General features: G+C 45.9%; 1 protein-coding gene across 5 annotated transcripts in view; it reads left to right on the top strand.

The window, feature by feature from the left end:
• The window catches only part of inpp5a (inositol polyphosphate-5-phosphatase A), a 752,293-nt gene that overhangs the window by 696,398 nt on the left and 29,989 nt on the right, over window positions 1–25,906 (top strand). For all 5 annotated transcript variants that reach the window (XM_072479145.1, XM_072479144.1, XM_072479142.1 and 2 more), the window contains one exon: window positions 21,066–21,177. In XM_072479145.1, the coding sequence (XP_072335246.1) occupies window positions 21,066–21,177 (112 nt within the window). The remainder of the gene's footprint in view (window positions 1–21,065; window positions 21,178–25,906) is intronic.

Raw genomic sequence — 25,906 nt, 5'->3', positions numbered from 1 at the left:
GTCGGTCCCGCCGGCGTAAATTAGACCTTGTACTTACCGGCTGGAGCTGGCTCTACGGGCGGCCTCCGGTGTCCTCGGGGGGGGGGGGGCGTGGGGTGGGGTGGATCTGGCCCCGGGGGGTGCCCCCATGGTGGCCTGGCCCGCGATTGGGGCCCACCGATCCGCAGGCGGGCCTGTGCCGTGGGGGCAGTCTTTCCCTCCGCACCGGCTGCTGTGGACCTCCACCATGGCTATTGCGGAGACGAACCCCCCTGCGCATGCGGCGGCCGGCGGAGGCCCTTCGGCTCCGTTTGGCATGGCGCCAAGCCCTTTGACGCTGGCTGGCACGGCGCCAACCCCGCCGGTTCCGACTTGCCCCTGAAGGGCGGCCTGACGCCGAAGTGGTTCATGCCACTCCTCGGCGCCGTGTCCGCCCGCCTGCCGGGTAAGGGAGAATCCCGCCCCTTATCTTTGTCCCCTGGTTCTAGAATTCTCCACCAAGGAAAACAATTTTATTCTGTCCACTACATCTCTTCCTGTCATAATTTTGTCCACCTCAATTAAGTCACCATTCAGCCTTCTTTGTTCCAAGAAAAATAACTCCAATCTCTCCTCGAAACTGCACTTTTTTAGCCCTGGCAACATTCTTGTAAACCTCCTCTACGCTCTCCCCAAAGCAATAATGTTCTTCCTGTAATGTGGTGACCAGGACTGCACACAATACTCCTGTTGTGGCCTCACAGTGTTTTATACAATTCCAACATTATATCCTTACTTTTATGTTCTTTAGCCTCTGCCAATGAACGAGAGCATTTCATATGCTTTCTTAACAACCTTGTGTACTTGAACTGCTGCCTATGGAGACCTGAATATTTGTACACCAAGATCTCTCACTTCATCTACCCCTCTTATTATATTCCCATTTATTGTGTACTCCCTACAACTGTTTGACTTCCTTAAATGCATAACCTCACACTTCTCTCTGTTAAATTCCATCTGCTACTTTATCGTCGACTCCATCAACCCATGTATATAATTTTGGAGATTATAGCTATCCTCTACACTGTTCACAACTCGGTCAATCTTTGTGTCATCTGCAAATTTGCCAATCGTGCCCCCAACGTTTACGTCCAAATCGTTAATATAGAACATAAACAGTAAGAGTCCCAACACTGAGCCCTGTGGAACACCACTTGAAACAACTTTCCATTACCCTTTGTTTCCTGTTACTAACCTTATTGTGGTTTTGGGAGAGAGAAGGGGTGAGAGCAGTAGTGCGGGAAATGTGGTGCATACTGCTAAGGCATCAAGCACAGTTAGGAGAATCCTTGGGTGAGGAAAAAGGTCATCTCAGAAATGCTGGCGTGGAAGGTTGCATCACGGAACAGATGCAATGGAGTCAGAGCAACTGAGAGAATGGAGTCCTTGTCAAGTATATGTGAAGAAGTGCAGTCACAGCAGCTGTGGGAATCTGTGAATATTAGTTAATAACCAATTATTCTTGGGTCTTTAGCGGTTAAAGTGTTAAAGGACAATTAGCCAAACCACCTCCGATCTTAACGTTTATAGAAATGACTTTATCAGTTGCATTTTTCTGTGAGCTCACCCCATATCACTTGAAAGCCTAATGCGCCTTGAGAACTGACACTTTATTCTCCAGCTCGACAGCAGTGTTGGAATTGGTGCAACACAAAAAACATACATTTTTTATCAAACTTGGTGTTAAGTAAGGCTTTGCAATAGCTGGAATCTGCATTTGTTTGAACATTCATTCATATTTCTAGGGCCTTGTTTTTGGAGTTTCAGAGGTGTGTAGTATTAATTGGAGGAGGCCCACTCGATCCTATCGAACCTGAGCTGGACTTTGAACACCATTTTCATCAGTTAGGCCACTTATCTCCACCTCTGAACCATCAACAATTTTGATCCTTACCTCCCCTCTTCAGCGACTGAAGCCCACTTCAATGCTAAACAAACACCAATTCCACCTACAGCCATCTGGTGGCCCATGTCTTATGTCAAGCACATCTCCATTCAATTGATCCCCTGTCTTTACCAACCTCTAATAATTCCCTCTCCCTTACTGAATTGCCTTTGTAATCCTCATTCTTGTTTTCAAACTCTTCCATGGTCTTGCAATCTTCTTTAGCCTAAGTATGCACGCATTGCTTTTCTAACTCTGTCTATTGTGCAGATTGCAGCATTTCCACTCCACTAATTTATGGTGGCACAACCTTTATCCCGGCTCCCTGAAATCTCTTTATCTTGCTACCTTTCATTCCATAAGACCATAAGACATAGGAGCAAAATTAGGCCATTCGGCCCATCAGGTCTGCTCTGCCATTCAATTATGGCTGATATGTTTCTCATCCCCATCCTCCTGCCTTCTCCACATAACCCGTTCCCCTTATTAATCAAATTAATTTTTCCACATTCGGAAACCTCAAATGATACCACGAGAGACGTTTTGTTAGACAAGAAAAAAAATGCAGGTTTCTTTGTGATCTCACCAGAATTAGTTCTTGGTTGCCACAATGTGAATGACTGTAGCCTACATAATTTGCCACAACATTCAAGGCAATCCATCTTGCAGAACGGAGTGTTGACTTGCTGTCCAACATAGACAGAGCTGTAAATGTTCAAGATGTTATACACAAAAAGATGACCAAGGTTTGGGATCTTAGTTACCATATTTTTTTCCAAAATATAATTTTTGGACCGTTGCACATTAGAGCAGTCTAATTTTACCAGTAAAAGTTGAGTCCTTGTGCCTTGTGTTTAGAATTAAAGAATGGGATACAACGTGTAAAATCATATTGCTTATGCTCAAGAAGTCATCCATCAGGTCAGCCGTGACAAGTCTGAACACTACACATATTTGTGCTGAATTTGGCTTTCGCATGTTAGTGGGTGTCCTGGAGCCAGGAAGGCGTGACATGGAAATGATGAAGTGCTGTGTTCTGACTGACTACTTCAAACCTCTTATGGTAAACTCATATACAAAAGGAGCATGTATAAACTCCCTTGTGCATACTTTACCTGGCCAAGAGCCTTTAATTGTTGAATGGAGTTTTAGTGATGTAATAAAATTGTGTGGCGCAGGTTATTGCTGAGTTATTAAGTATCTAGTTAGTTGGCTGTATCATCAAGTAAAGTTTAACAACATTTTAAATGTGAGGAAGAACTGGAAAAATAGCTTCAAGAACAGCAGATACTGGAAAAACTCATCAGGCCCAGCAGCATCTGTAAGGAGAGAAAGCAGAGTTAACGTTTTGAGTCCTTTTGGTTCTTCATCAAAACCATAAAATGGAATATACAGTGCAGAAGGAGGCCATTCGGCCCATCGAGTCTTCACCGACCCACTTAAGCCCCCACTTTCGAAACTGGGACCCTGACGCTGTGAAGCCACTTGTGCTACCGTGCTGCCGATGCACGGTAGCTTGGTGTGTATGTTATAACTATATAGTTAAATAGTAAGGGTCTGTAATATGCTGTACAAGTTGTTACTTCTTTCCATGATAACATGTCTATCCGGATATTTGACTACTCCAAAATAACATTATGATTCCAGTTTAAGTATTTTGATTTTAAAAAGAACATTTAATAATGGCTTTCCTGATCTTAATTTCAAGCCATTATTCAATAAAGCTTGTGCAATTTGTCTAGTGGTTGTGTGCAATCTTAGTCGAGGAGAAGGAGCCAGGACTGGCATTAAACATTACTTAATGAAGAAATGGTCTGGCATTAAACATTATTTAATGAAGAAATGGTCTTATACAGTTCATAAAATTAAATGATAATTTGTTAAGAGTCTCAGTTGTAATATTTATGAAGCCATTAGGCATTGATTATGTTTGAAACTGCTAACATGCACAGCGGGGAATACCTTGTCATTGCAGCCATAGTGATTAAATGAATGGCTCCTTTCCTACAGCAGGGTGTTTGCCAAGTCTAGACAGCAGCGAAGGGAGCAAGGAATGATATACAGTTGTCTCTTCACCGTTGGGTGTTTAATAGTAAACTGAAACTCGTTGAAGTCGAGCTTGGCAAGTTAGCAGACATCCTAGAAACCCAGCAGGTCTATGAGGATGGGTCAAAAAAGCAACTTGGGATGAAACTTTTGAAAGAAAGAATGGTAATGTTTGTCTTCTGTGATAGATGGGAACTAACTGAATCAAAGGTAAACTAATTATGCACGTGATTCTTGTAATAATAAAAAAACAAAGATGGTAGCATTTTCTTTCTCCATCAGAAGTGCACATTTAAATAATGAACTCACAAGAATTAGCTTAAAATGTTCTTAAATTTATAAAGTAGATAAATAAAATAAATGGTATTTTGTCCAGAAGAATTGGGCACAATAAATCAATTGGATTGATTATGTCTGTACCAATCCAAACCTGATTCTGCTCAATAACCGCACGATTGCTACAATCACTTGTGACTGATAAAAAAATGGCTTGAACTTGGAGAGACTAATTGTATTTAAGTCATCTTGACAAAATGCAGTGGTGTTTTAAGACAAATCTTCAAAGGGTCAATGTGTTAATGTTAAAAAATGCAAATTGTGAAAGAATTCACAGTGAAATATTTGAAACCCCTATTTGAATCGGTTCATATGAATGGGTGGTCTCTCAATCCTAGATATGTATAATTTTTTCTTTTTGTTAAGATATGTCAATGTGGAAATTATTTTACATTGGGATGGTTACCTCTTATAATGTTAGCAGAACTTGTACTAATCAGGGGCTGGATTCTCCAAAGATCTGCGTCGAAATCGCGAAACGCAATCATCCAGAGAATCGGCTCCGATGCCGGAATCGGCTCTGACGCCGGTTTGGCGCCAGTTTCTGGGGAGTGTCGGGGAGGGGGACGGGGGGGAACAGGCTGAGCGGCCGGGAAACCCCGCCATGACAGGGTGGTGCCAACACAACGGATGCCATGACGGCAGCCATGTTGATAGGCACCCACCCCGGCGCTGGCTCAGCGCAGGCCTCATGGCCATTTGGGTAAGTGCCAACCCACCCAACCAGAAGCACCCACCGGGGTGAGGACCCAGGGCCACACTCACAGAAGCCCCCAGTGAGGGCTGTGCCATTAAACGGTGGCCCTGGCAGCAGGGATGGGTGCCAGGAGCAGAGGCACCAGCAGGGGGGACATGCGTGGCTGGGGCACACGCTGCCAGCCAGGGCAACCATGTAGCCCATGGCACCTGGTTGTGGAGGGGTGTATGCGCCATGATAACATTTTGTGTCCCCTCATCCCCTGTAGATCATAATGTTTGGGCACCACCCAGCGATGTTGGCTACTGTAGCGGGGACCGCTGCTCTACATGCAGCCCTGTGGGAGCGGGAGCGTAGGTGGCTCAGAGAGGAGGCGGAGGTTGCAGTAGAGGACTGCAGAGGGGCAGGTGGCAGCCGCTCAGGCTGGAGGGCCGCCTGCCCGACAGGCGGAGGAGGAGGAGGGACAAGATGAGGGGAAGCCACAGGACGAGGATGACAATGAGGAGGAGTAGGGGAAATGGAAGGAGGAGGTGGTGCCATGGAGGCGCCTGATGAGGCCCCGCGTGTACCGGCGCTGCATGAGCTTTCAGGAACCCCCGGACTGGGCATGCAGGAGGAGACTGCGAATGAGCCGGGAAACCGTCGCTCATATTTGCCACATGATGGCACACCTGGCACCGCGTGGGACTGGGGGGGAAACACCAGTTACCGGTGGCCGTCAAGGTGACGATCGTCCTGACCCACAATGTGACGGGGTCGTTCCAGTCGCCGAGTGGCGACATGTCCGGCATCCTGTGGGCATCGGTGCACAGCTGCATCCGCACCATCATAGATGCCCTGTATGCCCTTGCGGACCAGTACATACAGTTTCCTGTGGACCGCACCCACCAGGATGCCCAGACAGTGGGGTTCGCCATCACCAGGATCCCCATGGTACAGCAATGGGAGTAAGCAATGGTGTGCACAAAGCCCTGCGACCACCAGCGGATAACAGGCTGATGTTTACGAACAAGAAGGGTTACCATTCCATGAACTTTCAGGTGGTCTGTGACCACCGGTCCCCGGGCAATGTGCATGACTCGTTTATCCTGGCCCAATCATTCATCCCTGGCATGTTTGAGGGACCCCCCCCCCCTCTCCCCCCCCCCCCCCCCCCCCCCCCCCCCCCACCGGCTGCAGGGCTGGTTGCTCGGCAACAGGGGTTACCCGTTGCGGTCGTGGCTGATGACGCCTATACGGAGGCCACAGACCGACGCAGAGTCCTGCTCCATTGAGGCCCATTGTGCGACCAGGGGAGTGATTGAGAGGAGCTTTGGGGTGCTTAAGATGCGCTTCAGGTGCCTGGACCGCTCTGGAGGGGCCCTCCAGTACGAGTCAAGGAGGGTAGGCCACATCGTCGTGGTCTGCTGCAATATAACCCAGCAGAGGGGCGATGTGCTGGAGGAGAAGGATGAGGAGCAAGGGCAGGCCTCTCAAGATGAGGAGAATGAGGGGGAGAGGGACAATGGGCGGGACATGGGGGCTGGACATGAATGGGAGGCTGTGATTCGTCACCGGCAGGGCCAACGAGCACGGGACGCTTTGATCGGCGCACGTTTCACCAACTAAGTGGGTGAGGAGGAGGTGGTTTGCTGAGGCAGTGCAATCTGAAGCATGGGGTTATGGGGACTGCACGGCACACCCACTGGGGCTCAATGTTCCATCACCCCTCACCCACAGTGGCACTCACTTCCACCCCACCCCCGCACCCATCAGACAGAGCACAGAGGCAGCTTTCATCGGTGATAAAATGTGTTTAATGTGAACAGTTACATACGTGCCCTAGCCCCTATAACTGAACTGTGCCCTGCACCCATGACAACTTACTAAGTGTCTATCTTTCTGGCCTTACGGGCCCTATCACTACGCCTACGAGTAGAGGTGGACTGCTGAGACTCCTGCCCTGCGACAAGGCTCCCCATTGGCGCACGTTTCCTGGGGCAGCCCAGCCTGGATGGGCTTGGCTGCACCTCAAGCGCCCTGCTGGCGTGGTGCCGCCCTGCCCTGCCCACTGCCCACCAGATGCACCAGGGACGGTAGGGGGGTGGGGGGGGGGGGGAGTCCGAGGTGCTGGGGTGTTCCGGGATCTCCCCTGCAGGAGTCACCGGGAGGAGTCCCAGCACCTACTCCTCTCTCGGAGTGCCTAATGGCCCCTGGGGTTCTCTATGGGACCGGGGTGCAAGCGGAGCAATCCCCCGAGGCCACTCCGACACCTGGCACTGCCAGTCCTGGAGGCCCTCTCTGGTATCAACCAGGGTTTGAATGTTAGCGGCCATGGAGTTCAGGAAGTGGGCCATCCCTGACTGGGATTGTGACACCTCCCTCTGGGACTGCGCCATCTCCCTCTGGTTTTGTGCGACGCCGGCCAGCACTTGGGCAATGGCGCAGAAGATCTCAGCCATGGCCTGCTGAGACTGGGCCATGGCTTGCTGAGATTGAGCCACACTTAGGAGCGCTGCTGCAATCTGCAGCTGGCTCTGGAAAATGGTTGCCTGTGACTGGGCAGCCATGTCCTGGGCCATGGCCCCTGCCTGCACAGATAGCTCCAGGCTTTGCATAACCTGACCCATGTCCGACACCTTCGCTCCCATTGCCTCCACCGCGGACGCCACCTGTGCGGTTTCGGCCTGGGTGGCACGCATGGCCGGCACCACTCCCTGCTCCTGCATGCGGTTGGACTCTTCCACCTGTGCCTGCAGGTGCTGGAAGCCGGCCTTGTCTGGTCCCTGGGTCGCTGACTGCATCTGATCTATGCGTGGACGTGGATATTCCAGGAACTTACTGGTGATGCGCACCAGTAAGTGTCCCAGGAGCCTCCTCACTAAAGAGCCCAACCGAGGTGATAGTCTCTGCGGTGGTGGAGGGTGTAGGAGATAGCAGTGATGGAACGTCTGTGACATGATTGGACCCTAAGTCCGGGGTCTCCTGTGTCATGTTGTGCTGTGTGTTGGATTCCTGTGTGTCCATCACCTGTGTGTCCGTCCCCTGTGTCATTGTATGCTATGTGTCCGTCCTTTGTGTGTCCCTCCCCTGTGTGTCCCTCCCCTGTGTGTCCCTCCCCTGTCTTGTTGTGTCCTGGCTCGTGTCGGGCGCAGGGCTGTTGAGACGGCTGGCCTCCCCTTCGGTGCTTGTGTCCTTGGGGGGCACCGGCCCTGGCACTGGCTGGGGGCGCCGGATGGCCTGGGACCATCGCCGGCTGGTTCTGCAAGACACAAGACAGCATGTATGGTTAGACAGATGGACGGGGGTGAGGGGGTAGGGTGAGGGGGGTGGGGGTTGGCACACATGTGTTGTGAGGGACCGCAGCCAGACAGGGGGTCTAACTTGGTGGCACGCCTCCGACCTCGGCATCGGCACCACCTGCTCCTCCAGTCCGCCAACGATGTTCCGTGCCATCTGCTCGGGCACGGTGAGGGGATGCAATTCAGGTGCTCCCCCCACCCGGTCTTCTCCCGCTCCCTGCGGTTATGCGCGGACTTCTCCTGGGGGGTGCGGGGGTTGGGTACTCACCCTGGCTGGCCTGAGTAGGTCATGTAGCTTCTTCCTGCACTGATCAGCTGTCCTAGCTACTGGCCCGACGGCACTGACGGTAGCTACCACATCCCCCCACGCACGCCGAACGATGGCGCCTGTTCTCCTGCGGCGGGGCCCAGGGTACAGAACCCTCCTCCTCTCCACCATTGCGCCCAGGAGAGTGTCCAATTCGCGGTCTCTAAATCTGGGGACTGCATGTCGGGCGGCCATCTTGCCTGCGACAGCTGTGTGTTGGGGGAGAATCTTTTTCAGCTGCCGCAGCGTCGTGTATCAGCGGCCAATCGGCGGCCGCTCCCTCATGTGCTTCTTGTGGCGCCCGTGCTGGCTCCTTGTGGGCCGCTGAATTGATGCACCTGGGGGCCCGTTGACACCGTCATGAAACGCAATGGTATTTACGATGGCGTCAATACTTAGCCCCATTCTCGGAGAATCTAGCCCCAGATTCTTCTTCTGATATTAGGAATTATTTAACCTACGGGGTCGGACAAATTAGCCTCCCTCTCGTGAATACGAGCTTCCCCACTGAGGGGTGGGAGCCCCATCAGCGGAGTAATGGACTGGGTGGCGCAGTAGTTCAGTGGTTAGCACTGTTACTTCACAGCGCTAGGGACCCGGGTTCGATTCCCGACTTTGGTCACTAACTGTGCAGAGTCTGCGCGTTCTTCCCATGTCTGCGTGGGTTTCCTCCGGGTGCGCCAGTTTCCTCCCACAAGTCCTGAAAGACGTGCTTGTTAGGTGAATTGGACATTCTGAATTCTCCCTCAGTGTACCTGAACAGGCGCCGGAGTGTGACGACTAGGGGATTTTCACAGTAACTTCATTGTGGCATTAATGTAAGCCTACTTGTGACAATAATAAAAAGATTATTACAAAGGTTCGGCCCAAATGACAGCCAAGACTAGTCCTGGCTGTACTGTGTAAATAGTTATTTTATAATAAAGTCAGTTTCTTTACACCTCTCGTATGGAATCCTCTGTGGCCACTAAATTAACAACTTCAAATTCCTTAAAGATGAAGTCCAATAAATTGGGTGTTACAAGAGCAGAATCTCTGTATTAACAAAACTGTTAAATAAGTCATTGGAAAATGCATTTCAGCGGTTTTAAAGTGTCACATAAATAGTCATACATTGTGAAGATAATGTTAAGGTATTTTTCAAGTAATCCTGTAATGCACCACGATTTAGTCATTATAAAGTGTGTTTTGGAATGGACCATTTGCACTGTAAATCACTACCTAATTATTGATTATATATACAGTATGGACTAGATTTTCCCAATAATGAATTGCAGATAATTTTTCAATCACCCTTCATGTGTCAGCCTGAACTCATTGGTGGTATTATCACTTCAGAGTCAGAAAAGATAGGTTCAAGCCCTACCCCAAGACTACTAAAACATCAACGCACTATTGAAGGCATGCTGTATTATCACAGGCACAGTCTTTCAGGTCAGGTACTAAAACAAGGCCCAATTTTCCTCTCCAGTGGCTGAAATAGAACCCATGGGCTCTAGGCAAAGAGAGCAATGGAGCCCTCTTGTTTTGTGGCCAACCTTGATCCCTCAACCAGCAGCACCAGAACCAGGTTACTTGGCCAAATAAGCTAACTCAGTTTCGAATCATAGAATCCCTCCAGTGCAGAAGGAGGCCATTCTCACCATCGTGTCTGCACTGACCCTCCAAAAGAGCACCCCTACCCAGGCCCATGCCCCCACCCTATCCCCATCTAACCTTCTGGGCACTAAGTGGCAATTTAGCTTGACCAATCCACCTAGCCTGCACATTTCTGGACTAGGAGAAAAACGGAGCAACAGGAGAAAACCCAAGCAGACACAGGGAGAATGTGCAAACTCCACAGTTACCCAAGGCCAGAATTGAACCCGGCTCCCTGGCATTGTGATCGGGCCGAGAATGGAGCATTGAGAGAAATGTGCTGTGGGGGCGAGGGGGCTGTTATTCCCATGGCGGACAATGCCCCTACTTGTCAGCATGGGGGAGGGCAGGATTTGTGTTATGTTGTGAAGAGGGAAGAACTGAGGAGGTAACTAAATCATTCCCCTTCCAGTCCATGATCACCTCATTTGACGGTGGTACTAGTTGACACAATGGCAAAAATTTATTCTACATCAGTTGCACACTGTGCCTCCCTCTTGTTGCTGACCATCAAACGATCCTCTTGGTTGATAATACTGACAAATGAACCACTGGAAAAAACAACCATGCCAAAGCAACTTTGTCAACTAAACCATTTAATTTTCCAAACAGAAGTCAGCTAATCACCCATGTGAATACCCTTAGTGTCAGCCTTTTGTGTGCTTTTGCCTATCCTAGTGCTCCTCTGCGGAGTTACCCCAGCAGTTGCAGTATGGCTGGTGGCAGGCTGCTGATTTTGTGTGGGAGAGACTGCTGGTCGAGTAGGACACCCTCCAGCAGCTCCGGGCCTAGACATGATTGCTTCAGATTGCACTGCCTCGGCTTGCACAGAGCTTGGAACCCAGAAGGAAACTTTGGCCAACTCCATGAGATCTCTGATGTACCCAACCATGATGCAGCATCTTATAGCTGATGTATCAGCTTCCATTGCAGCATGAGGGAGCACCATATAATGTATGAGTGCTGCACTGGAATCACAGATTATGACAAAAGCGCAGCTTGTTACCATGCAGGCTCAGACTGCTGTTATCATGGTTGTGGTACCAGAGGTCAAACAGGGTGTTCAGAATGTCACGGCAGTAAAGCAAACTGTCCTCCAACAGTTTTCTGGATTACTGAGGTTCCAACCAGAGAGAGTGGCAATGGCAGGCAGCAGCAAAGGCACCGACAGAGTAGGGCCGGGGTGGGAGGACAAGTGTTGTCTTCCCAAGAGAGAACCGTGGGTTCATACTCCACGGAATCACTGCCACTATCTTTTGTTACTAATTTATTATGTTTCATTAAAACCTTACATTTCTTAAATAATTGTCACATAATTAACCACTTCATTCCTATTTACTATTTGTTAATGAAATTATATAGAATTACACAGAATATACAGGGTGGTAGTGTCATTTGAGACCTTGGAGGCCGGTCATTCCTGCCCTTTTGTGAGTCATCCCAGGCCTAGCTAAAGAGTCTCATGACCAGGATTATGGGCCACGGGCAACAGAAGAGCCAACAACTTTTTGGTGGTGATGGTAAAAACAGTTGCTTTCTGGTGCAAGATCCTTTGGAAAGAGAACATGCATTTCCTTAAAGCATACATGAGGAACGCAGTAGAAAACTACCTCATAACCCTTTCCCTAGCCACATTGAAATTGAAAATGGGAGGCTCTCACTAGCAACTGAAGAGGAAAGCACAGGACTGTACAGTGTGGAGGAATGAACAGATGAGCTGCCTGTGGGCTGATCATCGCTGCAGAAGTGAAGTTGAACAGAAGCAAGCCATTCTGTCCAAATGCTCCATATGGAAGTGTTTATGCCCTAAATACAGCTCTTCCAACCCCTCATCATCTAACCCTATCTGCACAACATTCTCTCCCTTTCTCCCTCACATGTTTATCTAGCTTCCCTTAAATGCTATTCACCTCAACTACTTCTTATGGTAACAGGTTCCAGGGCCAGGATTCTCTGAAATCCCGGCCAAGTGTTGATGCCAGCGTCAAAACCGGCACGATCGACGCCGGTGGCAACGGGCCTCCAGGCCCAGTCATTCTCTCCTTCCTCGGGGACTAGTACGGCGCCAAAGTGCTGTGCGCTGCTCCAAAATCTGGCTCTACACGGCCGGCGCGGGCCCGCGCATGAGCCCCACGGCCAGCGCGGGTCCGCGCATGCGCGCCACGGCCGCCTCCGTGCCCCCCCCCCCCCCCCCCCAGGCTACATGGCGGAACCCTACAGGGGCCTGGCCGAAGGAACAACTGCCCCCTCCTGGAATGAACGCGCCCGCCGATCAGTTGCCCCGATCGTGCGCCTGGCCACCGTGGAGCCCCCCCCCCCTCTCCCCCGAAGTCGGCTCCCCCTGCCGCCCACCAGGACGGCCCCCGCAGCCAGAATGCCAAGGTCCCGCCGGGTAGGACCGTACGCGAATGAAGCCGGCAAGACTCGGCAGAACTCGACAGGCACTCGGGCCGTCGAGCGTGGAGAATCTCCGCGGGGGCCGCTTTCAACGGCCCCCGAACAGCGCCATGGCGACCCGGCCTGGCATCGGAGCCACGTGGCGGGATTCGTGCGCCCCCCAGGCGATACTCCGACCCGGCAAGGGCCCGGAGAACCCACCCCATATTCTAATCATTTACTTGTTGTTAAAAAAGATTTTCCTTCATTCCGTATTGAATTTACTGGTGACTGTCTTATATTGCCACCTGTCTTGTGGTGCAGTGGGTATCATCCCTACCACTGGGCCAAAAGCTCTGTGTTCTGAGTTCATAAGTCAGGCTGACAGGTACAACTTACAACCTCTTCCAACATGTGTCAATAGCAGGCGGTAAGAGCAGGAAAGATTCCTGGTCAGCCATGTGATGGAAAAGAAGTTGGAGCCTCCACCATTACTATCCATAGCTCCAGATAGCTGTATGCATGTTGCCATAGCAACCTGGACTCTCTGAGTGTACCATAATACACACCATCTTATATTTGTAGCTCCTAGTTCTAAACACCTCTATTAGGTGACCCATCAGTCTTCTCTTCATAAGAGAAATTAGCTCTGATTGTGTTGTGGTTTTCCGAGCTTTTTTGTTTGTTTTTAAATTATGTTATTTTACATTCCAACAATTTAAAGAAATAAACTCAATCAGTGTATATCTCCCTGAGCAGCACTATCTTCAGAATACGTTGCTTAAATGTGACCCTTGGCCACCTTTAAACCCATAATGAAATTTTCACCGGTCACCAGTGAAACCTCAGACAATAGATAGTGCGATGTATTTCTGTCCTGCTTTAACTTTTTACTGAATGTGTGGGGCGGAATGGTGGCACAGTGGTTAGCACTGCTGCTTCACAGCTCCAGGGTACAGGTTCGATTCCCGGCTTGGGTCACCAAATGTGTGGATTCTGCACGTTCTCCTCGTGTCTGTGTGGGTTTCCTCCGGGTGCTCGGGTTTCCGCCCACAGCCCAAAGATGTACAGGTTAGGTGGATTGGCCATACCAAAATAGCCCTTATTGTCCAAAAAGGTTAGTTGGGGTTACAGAGTTATGGGGAAAGGGTGGAGGTGTGGGCTGAAGTAGTGTTCTCTTTCCAAGGGCCAGTGCAGACTCGGTGGGCCGAATGGCCTCCTTCTGTACTATAAATTCTATGATTCTATATTGATGGCATTATGATTTAGCAGAAATAAATGTAGTTTAAAAAAATCAGATCAATTTGTATTTTATTTGCAATGTTCCACCACCGTCTCCAGAATACGTTGCTAGATGTGACACCTTGGCCACTTTTAATGTAACCCATCATGCAATTTTCACCGGTCACCGGTCAAACTTCAGACAATAGAACTTTGTCAGGATGAATCATGTCCGTAATTCATGCTGAAAGGGTGCAGAAGAGTATGCTTAACTTGGCCTGGGAATTTTCTGAGTCTTGTTTACTTTCAAATTTCACTCTCCCACCTGATCACTTCGACCTGAAAGTAAGAGTCAGTCACATTAAATACAGCCCCTTGACAGCCCCAATGATTAGCACTAAAACAGGGCCCTTGCTTTTAATCCAGCAATATCAGTAAATAACCAATCAATGAGCAGAAAGCGGTTGTGAATGAAGACTCCTTGAGGAAGGCCAAACATGTAAGTAATTGTTACATTATCAAGCAATTCATTAATTACAGTATTGACTCTGGAAGGTTGTAAAGTGACATTGTTTAAAAGTGTTTTTTTCCATTGTACACACCCTTTAGTGAAGTTTGCATTCTGATAAGCGTGCAGGAATACTAATCTCGAGAAATTAATCAGCAGTGACTGGCTGATGTTTGGCATTGTATTAGGTTGCCATGTAATCTGCTGGGACGTACAAGATGTTCACATATCGCAGGACATCGCAGGGTAGTTTACATTGTGGTCAATCAAGTCTTGTTTGGGGATTCTCATTTGTAACCTGGCCTTTATTCTGTTGTCGCTTTAGCAAATTTGTGGAGGTAGTTACTGTTCAGAGAGGATCATTGAAAGTTGTTCATTAGAAATTAGTATTTATTTTACGCCTCTTTTCACAAATCAAAATTTGCGGCACGGTGTCAACCTTTGAGAATTAAATGCAGCTTTTTCAGGTGCTTGATTGTGATTTTCAAAAATAAAAAGGCATGTTTTCAGTTCCTGTCGAGAGAAGGATCTGAGATTGTGATTGCTCGGGAGCTAAACCTTCCATGTGATTGTGATCTGATATGCAGCGCTATGACTCAAGTAATATTTGCACTTCTTGTCCTTTGCTACCTCAGCCCATGGATTGCCTGATTGACCCCATTTTCCTCAGAAACCTTTGACCCCATTGTTAGCTTGGTCACCATGGTGTTATTGTAACATTTGCAAGTAGCAGCTGTTTAACACATTGTATTTTAACTGCACTGTTTGCAGTTCGCTGTTTACCATACTGATTTTTTTCCCCCAAATGAGCTACACAACATCTCCTAGTTTATTCAGCAAAAGAGGCTGGCTGGCCTAAGAGCCTGGGTATGTTTTTATCCAAGAAAAAAAGCAGTAATTTTTGAGGCAGAATTATCAAGAGGTAACTTGAAAAGAAAATCAGTTTTATTAACGCCAGAAAAAATGAATTGACATTTAATATTCCATCTCAAGATTCAAAGGATCTTTCTACCCGCCTTTTGAGTATTATTTATTTTGGTGCAGTGTACGCTTTGAAATGAGCTTTGTCTTTCACTTTCTTACAACCAAATTAGGAGCTGGCTACTTGATTCAAATAATCGTTCACGTTTTTACAATGACTTAATGAATCAGTGAAGGCCTAAAACCGTTGTTCAGTTCACATGGAGATGTCATCTTACAGTGCACTCACACATAAACTTTAGCATTGTAGCTAAGCAGTTTCCGATTCACCGTAACGTGAATGCTGGTTAGAGGCTTTCACGCCAATGATTTAGCTACTGATCCCATTAGATCATTTGGAACGAATCTCCCAGGAACTGGATTTTCACACTCAAATTGTAGATCACAAACTGCAATGTAAGCATGGTGTTCTGCAGTTTAGAAAGAAAAGGCAGATGTTGTGTCTTCTAATGCCCATAAGTTAATCACACTTTAGACTCATAAATACTGGAGCTTCATCCTGTGCATTTCTTTCAGCTCTGTATGTGGATAGTGGACTGATGGACTGATACATTGTGCTTGGCACATGACTCCAGTGGGCAATGAATGTGGCGCCCTGGGGTATATATTCACATACCATTTAGTTCCTAGTTCTTTATGAATAATATAACAACACACCTGCATTTGTATAGCATCTTTGACAACTTGACAATGTCGCAAAGTGCGTTACAGCCAAGAAAATACTTATGAAGTGCATAGTCACTGTTATAGTTTTGGAAACACGAGCGGCACGGTGGTGCAGTGTTTAGCACTGCTACCTCACGCTGAGGACCCGCATTCAGTCCCGGCCCTGGGTCAATGTCCATGTGGAGTTTGCACATTCCCTCCGTGCCTACGTGGGTCTCAACCCCACAACCCAAAAGATGTGCAGGATAGGTGGATTGGCCATGCTAAATTGCCCCTTAATTGGAAAAAAAAGAATTGGGTACTTGAAATCTAAAAAAAAATTAAATTAAGTTTTAAAAAATAACTTTGGAAATGCAACACCCAACTTGTGGCAATTAGGTTCAGCACTGTATTAACGAGCGGTATGCCTGCATGCTTATCTGAATGCATCAATCTTTTAGTGATGTTGATTGAAGGATAAATATTATCAAGGACACTGAGATTAAATTCCCTGTTCCTCTTCAAAATGTCGCATTGAATCCTACACATCACCTTAGACCTCAATTGAACATCTCATCTGAAAGACAGTTCCTCTGACAGTGGAGCACTCTTTCAGTACTACACTGGAGTATCAGCCTAGATTTTGTGCTCAAATTGATCTTGAGCCAATTCTGACCCAACGGTAAGAGTGCTACCCCTGAGAACCTAGCTGATGGTTAAATGTTAACAGTGCTCCCTCGGACCTCCATAAACTGCTATGATTTCAAAACATCAACAAAACTAGGATTGCTATTGAGTTGGGAGAGCTGTATTGTAAATCAACCTTCTAATCCGCAACAGAATTTGAGAGCAATTCACTCTCAGTTTATTTGAGGAATGTTTGTGACTGTATTTTGATTGGTTTTTGTGCTATCACATCTAAATGCTCAAACTTTGTTCTGTGATTGTAAAAACTGTTTTACTTGAAACTAGTCTCTTGAATCTTCACATTGACTAATGGACAGACAGATAGCTGACCTGCTGACAGTATGATAAATATATACAATTGACATGGATCGTCTCATAAATAACAGTGCATGTTATTTATGTTTGGGAGCAGCAAACCAAATTAAGTGCAGGAATTAAGCAAACCAAATTTAGTGCAAGAATTTAAATAATGGCAACATTGGGTTGACCTGTTTCCCAAGTGGAGTTGTTTCTGCTCCCTCGGGTTTCACGTGCATCCTTGAAGTTGATTCAATTCCTGAGAGATCTACTAATTAGTTGATAATCATCCTCTCAAATCTTCACTCACCACTGTCATGGAAAGACTTGCATTTTTATAGCATCTTTCACAACTTCACCAAATTGCACAGCGGCACGGTGGCACCGTGGTTGACACTGCTGCCTCACAGTGCCAGGGACCGGGTTCAGTTCCAGCCTTGGGTGACTGTGTGTTCTCCCTGTGTCTGTGTAGGTTTCCTCCGGGTTCACTTGTTTCCCCCCACAGTCCAAAGATGTTAAATTGCCCCTTAGTGTCCAAAGCAGGTGAGGTTGCGGGGAGAGGGTGGGAGAGTGGGCCTAAGTAGGGTGCTCTTTCGGAAAGTCAGTGTACACTCAATGGGCCGAATGGACTTCTTCTGTACTGTCGAGATTCTATGATTCCTCCATCTGCCTCCCTTTTCCTTTCCTCCCTTCCTTTCAGTTTCTTGCTTTGCTCAGCTATTGGCTGAGAATTTAAATATGAGTAAACAGACTGTTAAAGTAAATTCCAGTATTGTTGTCCAAGCCACACCAACTGACGCCTTTGCTGGTCAGTTAGGGCACTGCGTTACATTTGATCAAAGCAGTTTTGGACCTGGATTGAAGCAAAGTACAATTCGGGAGTCAGAATTGCTGACATTTTGTGTGAAGGCAAGTTTAAGAAATTTCCAAGAAGTCCAACAAACTTGCTCAATATCACTTTGAATAATTTTCATTCTCGAGGAGAGACCACACTCCTGTCAACTTTTTTTCACCATGAAAATGTTAAATAGCATCTGGAAACCAGTGGGTGGAGCTCTTGAACATACACACAGACACATATGTACCGAACTCCATTGTCAGTGAACATAGAGCAACAAAGGGGTTAAAGTAACTCCACTCTGCTGGTCCAGAGGCTGTTATCTATGGCTCAGTTGGCCCCACGTTAGGATAAGTCAAGCTTGTTTGTTCTTTATTCCATTTTTTATGCAAGGTGGAATATAAAGACCAATGTTTTTGCCTTTAAGAATGCGAACGCATTGTTCGGTATTCCTCAGCAATTGTAATACAATTAATGATAGTTCCGTTTTCACTGCCACGGTGTCAGTAGCACAGATACACAATTCCGCCTGTGTAATGTCCTATTTAGTAGATAAGGGAGATAGTGGTTTGAATTTTCTTTAAACTTTGCACCCAAGGCCCACCCAATGCAATGTTTGAGCTGGCACCAACTTAGACAGTGTTCCTATCAGAAACAAGCAGGAGCTGAATAAATATGAGAGCCCTATTCTAGTTATAGAATCTTGCAAAGAATTTTGTTGCCACATAACATTGCCGTCACCAGTTTCTCATTCTGCTTTAAAAACTATGAATGGCGCGAGTCGGCAGATTGCTATTTTCAGCATTATTTAACTTCTGTTTTCAGTACAACAAACTACAAAGCTTTTGGGAGAGGCAGTTTGCTCCTTTCAGATAGTGTTTTTTGACTACTTCGACCGTATCAGTATTTGTTCCACCCTTACAGAATTATCAACTTGCAATGTACTTCAAGCAACGCATTTCTTTATCATAACAGGGGACCCCAGCAATTCCACTCTAGCTTGAAGAAGAGGAGATGGTTCAGGGGGATGGAAACTCTGCTGGTGTAGGGAGAGCAAATACGAGAGAAATACACCAGAAGCCTTGCCTTCCTCTCTTCAAAAAGAGTATATTGGCCCATCGCAACTTCCCTGCACTTCCCTGAGCAGCAATACCTCTGGCGGCAACAGAGATGTGGGGAAAAGCTGTCGCAGAATGGTGCCACGGCTAGCAACAAGATCAGCAAGTAGCATTGCCTGTTGCAGCTAAGATCATTGCGGCTTCTCATTTTTCAAAGATCGGCATCATTGGCTGTTGCGTGTGAACCCAGTGCCTTTGTGAGCTGTCGGGGCTTTCACTCCACCAATTTTCAGTTGCTGTGTGCTGACTGGAAGGTCTATGCCCATTACCCTGGCAGTTGTGATGTAATTATCGATCCTCAATTCCCCCCATCCCGTCCCCACCCCACTCTTTGACTGTGTATAGCTAGTGAAATCGGCTGCTGGAGGACAAGGGCTGTCCTCCTATGTACACTTGACTCATAACTCCTCTAAGCATCCGTTTCCCCAATGTCTGATGAATTCAGAGAGAAGAGGGATAAATATTAGCAAATGATTGGCAGTGCTGTGCTGTTCATGTGTGAGTGAGCGAATTAAATAGAAAGACCAAAGGAAAGGAAGATACCCAAACACCCTTGCCCGTGTGTGTGTGTGTGACCTCCAGCCTAGCCAATGGAAATGTTGCCTTCCCACCATCTGTCAATGATGTTAATGGTAGAACTTTGTCAATCCAGGTCCTCCACCTGATCTTGTTTTTATCTTCCTCCTGCTGGGTGCAAAGCTACCCAGCAAGCAAAGTGGAAATTAGTTCATGTTGATGGGCTTTGAGGATATATGAGGCAGCTTAGCTAGTGTGTCTGCCTAGAAGAAGCACTTGGTGTGTGCAAGAGGAGAAAGTAGTTGTGAGGTGAGCAGCTGGCCCTGAGTGTGCAGATGCAAACAGCAGTTGTAACAAAATGGTCTGTTATTCTTGCACGTCAGGTACTAGAAGCAGGGGGTTGGGGGGAAGGAGGAAGGGCCAGTAATACTAAGGTGACCCAGGCCGGTGCAGAGAGTGACAGATGTGAACAGGAGCCTTACCCAACAGCTCTGGTGAGGCCATTAATGTTTTTTTCTGGCATTGCTGTCAGGTCCTGGGAACAATGTTTGCATTTTTTACATATAGTCAGGTATCTCTGCTGAGAGATTTTGCCTGGTCATCCACTGCCCATCATTGGTGAAGAGTGCTTCCTTCCTGCTGCTGACACCTCCACAACACACAAACCTGAAAGCCCAGGCATAAATACAGCTTATCAGTGAAAACTACACTTCCCCTTCAAAATTGAATGCTGCCTTTAAATACAGGTCATGGAGACAGTTTTTATGCCCTCCAAATGGGTGAGCTTCCTCTAGAGAGGACAATAAGTGCTGGCAGCCTGGGCTAAATATTAAAATGAGGCCTGATCACAAAAATGGATCGAGTGTCGCAATTCTGTGATAATCTAAATTCATACCCATAATGTCAGCTGTGGTTGGTTTTGTCATCTGATGTTATAGGTATGTTTCTGTGAGTTGAATTAAAATGACTCTTGCCATTTGGACATTGGCCCAAATTTTGCTGGTTAGGGGCAACTCTGTATGTATGTTAGTTATAATTCATGGAAACATTGTCAAATGAAATGACCAGCTATTTAGGGCCAATTGCAAAGAGGTAGGTTCTAAGGAACGCCTGAGAGGAGGGAAAGAAAGGAGAGAGACACAGAGGTTGAGGAAGGGAATTCCGGAGCCGAGGGTCTTGTCTGCTGAAGGCATGGATGGCAGTGGGAGAGTTACAATCAGGAATGCAGATTTCTTGGAGGGTTGAGGGGCTGGAGGAGGATCACAATGGTAGGGGCAAGTGAGAACATTGTGAGGTTTGAAAACAGGGTGAAAATTTTAAAATTGAGGTAAAAACAGAAAATGCTGGATGAACTCAGCAGGCCTGGCAGCCTCTGTGGAGAGTGAAACACCCAGTCAATGTTTCAAGTCCATTGACCCTTCTACAGAAAATTAAAATTTAAGTGTTTCTTAACTGCGAGCCTGTGTAGGTTAGCGAGCACAGGGGTGATGGGTGAATGGGACTCGGTGCACGTTAAGACAAGAGCAGCAGAGTTCAGGGCAACCTCAAGTTTACAAAGGTTCAGAAATGTGTTAGAATAGCTAAGTCCAGAGGTAACAATGGCATGGATGAGGCTTTATGATTTACTCTGCCCAGTTAAAGAGTCACTCACTCGGATTTCTCTTTTCCAGCTATCCATACAGTGAGGACTCAAATCAGGGAAAGCAGTACATGAATACAAGGTGTCCCTCATGGTGTGATCGAATCCTTTTGTCTCATTCAGCACGGGATCTCATTCATAAGGTAAGTAGTTAACCCAAAGTTTTGTTCCTCTAACCTTGAGCAAACGTAAGAATTAATGTTTAGTTAGAAACCGTTGCAGGTTTCATGTGCCACACTGCCCTACACGTAAAGCTTACAGATTAAATTTGAATTTCTATGTAGGTCTTTATCCTGCCTTAGTGACTACATTGTGCGATGCACATAGCAGGATCTCTGGAGAACTGATATGGTAATTGTTTAATCCTCAAAGTTAAAGTTTCAAGTTAAAGTTAATCAACCAAGAAATAACAGTTTGAATGGGAATCGGGAGTAGCTTATTTAAAACAATGTGTAACTCACTGGCCTGAGGTGAAAAAGCCACCGTGCAGCATTCATCAGGTATCGACTACCCTCACAACCTTGTAAATTCAGGACAATCATATAACTGGCACTGTATGGTTGAAGCCGGAAACCAGGTGACTCTTTTTTACTGATTGAATATACAGTGAATATGAAAATATGACTTTTTCTTGTCGATAGTGGGGTGCCTGGATCCTGAAGTCGTATTCAGCTTTGGGTTTCTTTTCATTGTCCTAGCACCTATCGCTTTCCTTGTTGAGTTTTGCCCACTGCATCGTGCTTGGGTGGGATGCTCTTTTCAAGGACCGGTGCAGACTCGATGGGCCGAATGGCCTCCTTCTGCACTGTAGGGATTCTATGATTCTTTCAATTTCGTGAGGATGTTTGGCCATCCCATTAGGCAGAGCTCCTCATGATAAACAACCCCTCTAAGACTGATTAAAAGGTGCACTCAGTGCAGAGCTAAGTACAAGATGGCCAGGGAGACTAACTTGTTTATTAGCATTTGTTAAAAAAATAATAATTTGCAATTTATGTTACCTGCCCATTCACAAGACTTCATCATTGTTGGGAACACTGTGCCTCTATTATACCCCATCACCATATGATGGGGAGGTGCGTGATTTGGCACTACATGTCGTCCACAACAAATTCTGTGAATTTCTGCACCTTACAAACAATCTGATTTACCGCCGAATGCTGTCATTTTGCATTAAAAGTGCCTGTCTCTGATTGAAACTGAGTTGTAAAAAACATGATCTCCACCAACTTTATGGTCTGAGCCAGCATGGGCCGCCGCACAGCAAGTTCAAAATCCCACCACACTACTCTGGGGATGAAGAGAAAATTAGAGCTGCTGATCATTGAGTACCATTTTCTGACACAAACATAACCATGAGCAGAAAATAATATTCGTCATGTCATTGAACATCTAAAAGGCAAAAGTTTTGTTGACAGTATCATGGCCCTTTTTTTTAAATTAAAATATTTCATTCCAAAGCTATTTAATTACCTTCACATCCTTACTATACATTGACGAGAACTGTGGTTTGTTTTCCTAAGCCTGGATGAAACAGTGGCCATCAAATAAAATAATTTTGACATCAAAATTATCTCTAGATCCAATTCTCTCTCTTTCGTTTTGTGCATATGTCTCTGTCTGTCTGCTTCTGTCTCTCTTTTCCTTATGTCTCTCTCTCCCTGGCTGTAGTACCATGTTTTTGCTTCCTTAATCAGCAACCTCAGTCAGAAGCCCTTATCAATGTCCCGCTATGCGGCAAAAATAAACCACCCACCTGATGCAAATCAGGCCACGAGCACAGGCTCATGTACATTAACTGTATTACTATCTATACTGTCAAGCAACATTAACAACTGTCTACCATAATCACAGTATCACTTTACACAGCATGAAAGCTTTACTCATCTTCATTCATCTAACAGAGGACAAAATAGTTATTTGATTTTAGCCCCACAAGGGTGAATTTTCATGGCAATTTTATATTTTATATTGCCCCTCTTAAGATACCGGTAGTTCAGTTCTGGATCTTTTCGGTCCTCATTAAAAATATTAACATTGATTTTCTCTCCTTTCCATCTTGTAAGGGCTTTCACTGCTTCTGACAGAGTCAAAGCCCACGGCCTTCAACACTCTTCCTCAGTGCGTGCTGGGAGCATTAAATGGACACATATATAGTATCTAACAGATTCTCAAATAATTCATTGAATGATGATTTTTTTTTTTAAGTTTGAAGCCCAAACATTTTTGTCATCTGAATATGGCATTGTGTCAATTTTAAATGTTGGATATTACAAATGCTGAATGGCTTGGTCTATTTTATTGTTCGATGGCGTGGTTTTGATAGTATAGCCTTTAGGGTTTATGCAAGTTTGTCTTCCAAACTCTATTAGTGCTTGAAATGTTGGATTATCCAATTAGCACCTCACTCAGTTGCAAACAAAAGCACAGTTTATGTAGACATCAAGCTGATAATTGAATTGTTAAAAGATTAACAATTGTGAGTTTGCTGTTAATATGTATTTTTTGTGGTTCAGTAAATATTACTTTTAGCTTGTGTAGTTTTTAGCCAATTGGACCTTTTTGCCTTTTGACTGGTTTATGCTGTTCATTATCATCAGTGCGATATTGCTCCTGTAGCAATCTGTCACCCCTCTCTCTCTCTCTCTCTCTCTGTCTGTCTCTCTCTTCATTGATCTTCCTCAATTCAGAATAAAAAGTAAAGCATCTGACCCGTAAAATGCCTTTTGCATTATAATTAGATTGTATCACTTTCCACATTTATTTTATTGCCTCCCGTGATTACCCAGGTACATAATAGTACAGATAGAGAGCTCACTTTGGAATACTGCAGATAGGGGCCTAGCCTAATGTGTGAATTGTCTCGTATTAGCGAACGGCACGTTGAGCACAATGCACTAGGCGTTACAGATTGTACAGACATGGAGCTGTAAACAGCCACTGTGCAACATCATCTATCATGCCATGGTCCGTTAACTCACCATCATGTTATTTTATGCTTTCTGAGCCCTAACACACCAAAGGTTGGCCACTGCTTCGGAGCTGCGTAACTGCTTGATAGCATGTGATAATGAATGCTCACTGAAGTGTAGTTTTGTTTCTGCTTGTGTGCTGCTGTAATTTGTTTATCCTGTCTTAAGATTATGCAGCTGAAAATCTACAATTTTAAGCTGCTTTTGAAAATTATCATCTTGAAATTGATGAATGCACTTGAACTTCCTGCTTTGACTACATGATGATTCCAGCATATTGAATGTATCCATGCATATATATAAAAGGTTACATTTTGATTGCAGGCAACAGTGCTTTATAGTAATGTGTCTGACCTTAAAACAGCTCATTGCATTCAAAGCTAATTAGAAGATTGTTGATTTTTTTTGTGTTTTATGTTATGGCTTTATTTAATTTTTTGTGATGTCCATTTGACTGCACTTCGCAAGCATGAAGTGAGACAGTTGCAAGAACCTTCCTAATAAATCCTTTCATAAATGAGATTTTATTCAAACCCAGCTTTTCTATTTGAATCCATTGCTTCCATGTTGCTGCACATCCCCTGTTGGTGACGGGTTAATGAATGAATTGCAGGTTCCCCTACTAATGCTGTATGCACAGCCCCAGTTTGCAGTACAGGCGAAAAATGGGTGAGGTGCCAGTCGCATTTTATAAGGTACATTACACAAATAAAATTTGATCCTGAGAGTTGAATTGATGTTAAGATGATTCTCTACTCTTTACTTCATTTACAATCGAAGAACAGGCACTATAATGAGAGCAGGTGGCTGAATCGAAGTTGGAAGCTGTGGATTTGTAGGACATGAGTGAGCATTAACGCTGGCTGCACTAACTGCGAACTTGGATGAGATTTAATTGAAGTGTGATGCACAAAGCCTATACTTGCTATTTACTGTCATATTCTATTTACACAGCTTCAAGCGTCACAAAATATCATGGGTGATTCCTGTGTTTCCATTGCTGCACAGAATATTGATTTGTCTAACTTGTTTATACGTGACAGGACAGTCTTATGTTTGATCCTGACCTTTCTGCAGTGGACCTAACCAAATATATATTTGTGGCTCTCTACAATAAAATGAGGCTATGAGCCATTGGAATCAAGGCTGAATGACAATAAATCAATGCTTTAATCCCAACATTCTTTGCAGCTCCAGCTTACATTCAATGGATACTTTATTGATACATAGACTATTTTCCTCTTAAATACTGTGATGCTAATTTCAGCATGGAGTATAGTCCAGATTTATATTCCAAGGTGTGACAATACAATAGTAAATTGTGAATATGTGCAATGTTTGGAAGTGAAACCTGACTTTGCTGTGCTTGCTTGAGCACTAGGTGGGGTTAGCATGATATGTCAATGAACACCTTCCCCATATTATTCCTTTGCTATGATTGCTGAAATGGATAAAAGACATAACTTTATGTTGTCCCATTCAAGAAATCGGCAGCACTGAGCAGGAGGTGTCAGGGCCTGCACTTCTCAGCTTTAAAGTTTGTTACAACATAACAGAGTAACCAGTTTACTTTTTTAAAATTGTAACTTCATATGAGGCGATTAGGAGAAAGACCTTCGCCCAGCTCCACAGCACTTTAGAGTGCCACTGCCAGCCTATGCTGACTGTCCCCTCTATGATCCCTATGACCCCGCAATGACCTACCCGAGGTCCAATGTCACAAATAGCCAATGGAAGTTGGAAACTTTCAACCCAATGAGCTGCCTCTGGTAGTTTGTCAGGTGCGGGCAATAACCAACTGTGCACATTGCAGAGTGCCTCCCCATTTAAGAATTCTCCAGGGCAGAAATGGCTATCACGAGGAGATATAATTTTAAGGTGATTGGAGGTAGGTATCGGG

This window comes from Scyliorhinus torazame, chromosome 16 (assembly GCF_047496885.1).
Source record: "Scyliorhinus torazame isolate Kashiwa2021f chromosome 16, sScyTor2.1, whole genome shotgun sequence".
NCBI classification, from domain to species: Eukaryota; Metazoa; Chordata; class Chondrichthyes; order Carcharhiniformes; family Scyliorhinidae; genus Scyliorhinus; species Scyliorhinus torazame.
The sequence above is the reverse complement of the archived record's forward strand: the minus strand, read 5'-3'. Positions and strand labels throughout refer to the sequence as shown.